At 49.2% G+C, this 7,647-nt stretch overlaps 1 protein-coding gene across 1 annotated transcript in view; it reads right to left on the bottom strand.

Moving 5' to 3' along the window:
• LOC106722047 (hepatitis A virus cellular receptor 1-like) overlaps window positions 1–5,912 on the bottom strand; it is a 7,552-nt gene extending 1,640 nt beyond the window's left edge. The window contains exons 1-3 of the mRNA XM_025200961.1: window positions 5,809–5,912; window positions 2,406–2,750; window positions 249–479 (exon numbers count right to left, since the gene is read on the bottom strand). Coding sequence (XP_025056746.1) covers window positions 249–479; window positions 2,406–2,750; window positions 5,809–5,857 — 625 coding nt within the window. The 5' untranslated portion in view covers window positions 5,858–5,912. The remainder of the gene's footprint in view (window positions 1–248; window positions 480–2,405; window positions 2,751–5,808) is intronic.
• Between the last annotated feature and the right edge of the window lie 1,735 nt (window positions 5,913–7,647).

The raw sequence follows: 7,647 nt of genomic DNA, 5'->3' as shown, positions 1-7,647 counted from the left end.
GGAGCTGGGCTGGTCTCAGTGGGGGCAGATGGCAGGACAAGGAGCAATGGGCTCAAGTTGCAGCAAGGGAAGTTGAGGTTGGATATTGGGAAAAACTCTCTCCCTCGTCCAAGTCGCATTGCCCAGAGGGACCCTGACAAACCAGCCAGCCTCACACAGACTTCCCTGCTGCCCACACGACACGTCCTGGCACCCCGCCCCTTGCATCCCAGGGGGAAGGAGGAACTATTGCCACTCATTCAACCTACAGCCCAAAGTGCGATCGAACTCTGTCACGCCGTAGCGTCCCGGCCAGGCATCGGTCGTCTCCAAAGCAGTCGTCTGGGGAGCAAGAGTCGTATCTGGGAGAGCCGGGTCCGTTGGGAAGGCCGGAGGCATTGCTGGGTGGGTTGTCACTGCTGCAGGAACCGGGGCTGTTGTCGGTGGAGGACGAGGAGGAGGAGGAAGAGGATGAGGAGGACGACGAGGAGTTGTGACTGCTGGAGAAAAAAGCCAAGAAACCAGGTCAGAATCTCCTCAGCTGAGCTTGAGAGCCACAAACCCAGGACAGACAAAATGGAAACTGCCCATTTCTTTAAGCCACTGTGAGGAGAGGCTGAGAGAAATGGGCTGATTGAGTCTGCAGAAGAGAAGACCGAGGGGGAGTGAATAGCAGCCGTCACCTCCCTGCAAGAGGGGTGCAAAGAGGATGGAGCTGGGCTGTGCTCAATGGACAAGGAGCAATGGGCTCCAGTTGCAGCATGGAAAACTGAGGTTGGATATTAGGAAAAAACTTCTCACAAGGAGGGTGCTGAAGCCAGAGAGGGGGTGCAGTCTCCATCCTTGGAGGTGTTTAAGACCCGGGTAGACAAAGCCCTGGCCAGGATGATGGAGTTGGGGCTGGTCCTGCTTGGAGCAGGGGTTGGACTAGATGAGACCGCTGAGCTCCCTTCAACCCACATTTCTATGATTCTAAGAATAAGGTATCAGCTCACTAGGTCAGAAATGAATCCAAATAAAGCCAGTTGGAAACTGATTCCTCCCCTCTCCCCAAGGAAAAACTCGATTTTTTCTCAAAAAAGGGAAAAACCTCAAACCAGGCTACTTGCTGCCCTAAACTCAAAAGGGGTCTTTAGTTTTAGAATAAAAGAAATCAAAAGATTTTGCAGGAAAGCAGTTGCTTCCCCTGAGCTGTTTTATTAAGTAAAAATCTGCACTATTTGGTTCAAAAAGGAGTTTGAGAGGGGTGGTTTAGTCATCTTCCCCCTGGATGACCCACCGGCATAAAGCAGCGGGGTCCAGTTCTACCAGCAGGCATCACCCTATTCACATCAGTGGATTTGCACCTCTTTATCCTGGGTTTTAGCCAGCACCCATGCCTTACAGTCTGCGGTAGAAAGGGATTTCTCTCTCCTCACTTCACCCTCCCCATTAGGCTTCCTACAGCAGCAATCCCAGACTCGTTGGCCCACCCTGGACCCTTGTCCAACATCTAGTTGCATGAGGTCCAGGCTGGATGTAGGCTCCTTCCCATGGCCCCATGAATTGCAGTTTGGTGCAGTTTAGGAACGACTACCGTGTTGGAGAGTATTCCCACGTGGTCCCATGTAGGTTAGCACAGATCATGTCTTTGGACAATAAGGAAAGCTGCAAAGCATGTGCACTGCATGAGGTGAGGCCACGATGTCTTAGGGTGGTATCTCGCCTCCTGACAAAGAATATCTCATATTCAAAAACTTGTTAAAGTTTATTCCAATGACATAGTTGGCCCAATAAAACATGTCATCCTAAGACGCCCTTGCCTCCCCCATGATTTCTGAACTATCACCACTATAACACAAGCTTCTCCTAGACTTTACCCTTCTTACCACCATGGTCTAAACCACCCAGTCTAAGCCAGGGCTGTTCAATGACTGTTTTTTTGGTTTGCTGACCACACTGATAGATGAAGCATGGGGATCCGCTTCTGGTCAACCTAAAATGAACTGTTTTTTGCGGGGTTTTGTTGTGTTTTCTTATGAAACAAACCATGCTGGTTGAAAACACTGCTGCTGCTACCCAATGTAAGATGTTTCATTTCACTTTGGGGTTTTTAAGCCCGTTAATTCTTTTCAATTGCATTAAAAAGAAATGGCATTTTTTCATCAAATGGAAAGCTTCACAATAAAAAAGTGGGAAGTCTGCCTTCAAAGCATTTCTAAGCAAAGCCTTTCAGCTTTCCCATCCCCTCTCCCTTTATTTTTTTCCAGCCAAAAGGATTTGATGAATTAGATCTCAGCTTGCAAATAATTTCAGTCCATCCCAAACTGTATTTTCCTGGCAAAACTCTTCCCGCCAAGAAAATTCACCCATCCCTCATCTCACCGTCATTGGTAGCAGGATAGACTTCTCCCCATAGACTCAGAGGAGGAAGATGCATTTCTTACCTCTCTCGACCTTCAACTCCAGGTTTCGTTTGATGTCATTGAACCAACCGGGGACCTCTACACGGCAGCAGTATATTCCCCTGTCTCCTTCGTTCACGTTCCTTACGGTCAGAGACACGTCCCCGATGCCCAGGCGATTCGTTAGCTGGTATCTCACAGACTTCGAAGAGATGACCCTCAGCCCATCAGTACGGACAATCTCATTGCTGCACTTCGAATTTGGACACCTGCCCCGGCCCCAGCACATGGCGGTGACGTCACTCGCTCTTGCAACGTGGTAGAAGCAGGGTAGCGTGACGGACTGCCCCGTCACCCCTCGCACGACAGTCTGGGACGCAGCGTGCGCTGGTGGGGAAGAGCAGGGGCAAAGAAAGCCAAGATATCATCTTTATCCCACAGAAACACTTCCTGTCTCTAAGGGTGGCAAAACACAATCACAGGTTAAACACGGAGGCTGTGGGACCTCCTTCATTCATTAAGCCAACGTTGGCAGGGATGGTTTGCATGCACTTGAACTTGCTTTGGTGCAGAGGAAAAGACTAGATGACCTTTTGATTTCCTGACCGGCTGTGCACGCCCGCTGGCATTTGGGAAGCGCCTGTATGCCGTCGAAGGGCCTCGGCTGTTTGAGGAAGTGGTTTTATTGTGGTGACAGAAAGGCTGAGCTCCTGGTGACTTCCTAATGCGTGGGTGGATGCATGCATGTTGGTAGCAAATAAAAGGCAATCCTTTTTTTTCCAACAGAACTGTGCCATAGAGACCAGACTTTGGAAAAGGGGATTTAGGGACTTGTAATCTTTCAACTCAGGGCCCAAACTGCTCAGGTCTGAAAGTTGGTGTCCATTTGGCAAACTTCAAAGTCTCCAACCTCTTCAAAAAAATGCAGAGATGCATCACTCTCAATGGTCGCTGACATGCTGTCAACTGGGCACAGCCTTCAGCGCAAGTGTGAACGGGACTCGGATTTGGACCTTCGCTCTAGGTGCGAGATATCCGACCCGCTCTGCCACCACGCACAGCCTGAAAATGCAGCCACGTGCCCTAGGCCAGCCCAGGCTGGCAGCGGGACCAAGAGGAATGGCCAGTCCTCTTCATCTCCGAGCTGCTACAGCCAGGGACTCTTCCCCTTTAGGGATGCAAGCGTCTCTTCTCCTGGGCAGCACAAAGGGAGCTCTGCAGGGCAAAGGTTTCAGAAGTTGCACCCCCACGTTGCATCCTCTGCCCTTTGGAGAGCGGAAATGTGAGTTTACAGAAAGGAGCCAGGCACCGGCGTGTCTCAGCTGCTGTTTCCTAAAGAGGCTGGTACTAGGCGAACTTGGCCTTTGCGGTTTTGAGCCAGCATTTCCTTTCCGGGTTGCTAACACCCCTGACAGTCCGACTCCAGGGCAGCCTGCAGAGAGATCCTAAACCACCTAGTGCAGGTATTGGAAACGGATGACTTGCCGCAGCACAAATGTCCATGTGAGCCATGTTACCTGCTGCTTGGCAATCTGCAGGGCAGAAATCATCCGAATCCAAGCATCTTATCATTTAGCAAATGGCATCCTGGCAGCTCGCACCACGGTGTTGTAATCTTAGCCTCCTGAAGCGACGGCACTGTGGCGTGCACTCTCTTTTATAAACAGGGACCCGACTCTTGGAGCCAATAGCCCTGTTGAGTGGCAGTGAATCCTAACAGTTGTCCCCAAATTCATGGGGTCACGCATTGTAAATGCTACTTGCTGCATGTATTGGAAACCTGGCAGCTAGAGGTTGTTCAAAGAACAAATGAAGTTAATGATTTCTCAGACAGCATAAAATACCCATGCCTCTCAGCAGCGTTTGAACCGTGAACTTCAGGGCTAAAAACCATTTCCCTCTTTCGGTTCCATCAATTGACAGCTGGAGTAGACTCCTTTGCTGTCATGTAGCCTAGGTGTGGAGGAAGCAGAGACATGCATCCTTGTGTGAGTTATACATGAGGGGGGTGGGAAAAAAACCCACATTTTTTCCTTGGAATTTTGCACTAAACCCCTTTCCTTTTTTATGCTGGAAACTTCTGATTTGTGTGTTGAAAAACTTCCATTTTCTCCTCTCTCTAGAGCTCTCATTTTGCCTAGAGAAAGCCAGATCCAGCAGGAACAACGAGTTCTCGACAGAGTAGTCTTGTAAAAAAAAAAAAAAAAAAAAAAAAGTCTGACAAAGCTTGTTTTGCCACGATGAACATGGCAGTCCCAAGCTGTGAAAATGCTGACCGACGGGAAGACGGGCGAGAGGTTACAAGAGACCATTCGGACCCTGATGCACGCTCTTCATATCACAACGTTATTGAAACAAGCACAAGAGGAGAAACCAGTTTTCATCTGGCTGACAGCGGGGAGGGCACAGGGCTCCCATCACCCTCCAGAGTCAGGTCCCCGAGTAACTGGAAATATTGTGGAAATCCCTGGGCTGTGGAAATGGCCTGAAGCTGCAAAGAAATCATGGGGTCATCTTAGTTTGCCCAGTGAAGCTTGATGGAGCTGGAGGAAGAGCATGAACCAAATCTCACCCCTCGGGGTTTTCCACCCACATTTCAACATTTCCTTTCTGATCTAAAAGGGACTGCAACGTGTTGGAGCATAATTAACTGTTTGGGGTGAGTTTCAAAAAAGACAAAAAAAAAAAAAAAGACAAAAAACCCAACTCAACCTTGGAATAAGTCTGCTCCCATTTTACTCCTATTAGGAGTTTTTCCATTTACATAACTGAAAGCAGAGTTGTGCAACTCTCTCAGTGAAAGTCACTCCTAGCTGAGAGCTTTAGAAAATCCCTCTTCTCTCTCATTTTCCAGAATGATTACTCTGTTTTATATTTAAAGACAATTTCTCTAAACCTGGACCATATCAGCCCTGCTTAAGACATAGAGAAGAGAGGCAGGGAGGCAAAATGAGTTCTCTAGAAATTCAACATTAGCAATAAGGTGAGATCATTTTCATCATTAAAAAAACTCTACTGAACAACCCACAGAATCTACACACAGGTTTTGCAGATACAGGGAAAATACCACATTTCAGTAACTAACACATTGCTCTATATTGGTACTAATTCCTATAATTTTAAGAAACCTTTTGAAATAATATACACACGTGTGTGCACATGTATACACACACACATTCATTTTAGTTTTGCAGAGTTACAAAGAGGCATTCATTGCTTGCACATGGTATGTATACTCCAGGCACAAATAATGCTATGGCATGCATACACGTGTGTGTGTGTGCACACGTGCACGTGTGTGTGCATGTGTGCATGATGCTATTTGTGCCTGGAGTACACACACAACATGCAAGCAACGAATGTCTCTTGTTTGTAACCCTGCAAATCATAAGTGAAGCACCCTTTGCTTGCTGAGGCAATGCGCCGTAAAGCCGCCAGCACTCACCTATCCACATCTGTACCAGTATCCAGTGCAGCCAGAGGGAAGGGGACATGCTGGTGGAGGACAGACTCCGGGAATGTCCCCACCCGGAGAGAACCAGCTTTATACGCTCGATGCTGAACGAACTCCGCAGCAGAGTCATTTCTCTATTCTCAGGCTTGCCCCACCCAGGCTCCTCTTCTCGGGTCTCCTGGAGATGAACCCTGCTCCCTTCCAAGTCACTCAGCAGGCTGAGTGCCGCCAGAATCCCCTTCCTCGCTGGTTGTTTCCCTGCTCTTCAGTGCTCCTCACTCGCTCCCGGTGTCCTTGAGCTTTTCATAGCCACTCAACCCGGTCAGTCCCTTTGCCTTTACCCCTGATGTCTCCTCCATTTCCATCTCCTGTCTTCTTCCATGGTGCGCTCCAGGCACGGTGGCCTCCCAACACCTGTGCACCAAGCCACTTCCTACCCTTAACTCCTCTCTTGTCACCTATATCAGCAGTTGCAGCTTTTCTTGATCAATTGACCATGCTAGTTTTGGGGGCCTCTGCGATGGGGATTCCCTTGCCTCAAGGTTTGCCTGGGAGGACTGGAATCACAAACAATGAGGGTTGAAGGAAGCTCAGGGGTCACATCTAGTGCAACCCCTGCTCCAAGCAGGACCAGCCCCAACTACATCATCCCAGACAAGGCTTTGTCGAGCTGGGCTTAAAAACCTCCAAGGATGGAGAGTCCACCACCTCTCTGGGTAACCTGCTCCAGTGCTTCACCGCCCTCCTGGTGAAAAAGTTTTTCCTAATATCCAACCTCAACTTCCCTTGCTGCAGCTTGAGCCCATTGCTCCTTTTTCTGTCATCTGCCACCATGGAGAACTGTCCAGCTCCCTCCTGGACCAATCATCGTATACGGGAGTTGAGACCAAATGCACACAGAGATGGAAGCAGCAGGCTACGCTGGACTGTTTTGCTTCTCATAGTCAGATCCTGCTGCTTAACCCAGAGTAAGGGAGAGATACCCTAGGATCTGTTCCCTTTTTGGGTCCTAAACAGCCTCCTTGAGCTTGTGCGTGGGAGGATCACCTGTCATAGCACCCACCCCTCTTGGGGCTGGTCATAGCAGAGCTCCCAGCTTCCCCAAGGACCTCTGAAAGCTTCTCAGGGCTTGGCGGGACAACGCTGCAACTGGAGTTCCTGTCTCAGGCCTGCCTTCCCTTTTGGGTTTTCCTAGAGAGATGGCCTCACAGGTCCCCTTCTCCATATGCCCAGGCAAGACACCAATGGAAACATAAAGGCAAGTCCTGATGGAAACACCCCGTCCATCTCTGCTGGCTGTGGGTCTCCATTCTTGCCCTCACCCGGAGCTGTGACCCTGAGGACTCGTGTCCTCCAGAGCCCACCACAACCGCGCTTCACCCTCTCCCCAGCCCTGCGTGAGCTCTCCCAGCCTTTCAGGAGAAAGGCCCAACTTCTTTCCAGTGGACTCTCATCACTGACCCAACCCATCTGATCTGGACCATCTGGGGACTACCAATGCATCTCTCTGCAAAAGGGGCAGCCAGCCTGTGACTCAGGGAGTCTCTCACATAAGTACAGGAATTAAAATCAGCAATTTACCAGGATAATTACTGATCATTGTTATGATCAGTAACGGCTTTTAAGGTCATAAGGATCCTTTCCTGGTGCCACTTCATTCAAATCAATGATCATGAAACCAAGTCGGTTATTCACTTTAATTTACCTCCTCCAAGAATACCACCTAGGTTAGATTTCCCACATCAACATTTGAACCAAGTCTTATAACGAAGGCTGTGTTGATTGGTATCAGGAGAAATCTGGCTCTCATTGACCTTGCACTTTTAGGAA

The sequence above is a fragment of the Alligator sinensis genome, unplaced genomic scaffold (genome assembly GCF_000455745.1).
Source record: "Alligator sinensis unplaced genomic scaffold, ASM45574v1 scaffold550_1, whole genome shotgun sequence".
NCBI classification, from domain to species: domain Eukaryota; kingdom Metazoa; phylum Chordata; order Crocodylia; family Alligatoridae; genus Alligator; species Alligator sinensis.
The sequence above is the reverse complement of the archived record's forward strand: the minus strand, read 5'-3'. Positions and strand labels throughout refer to the sequence as shown.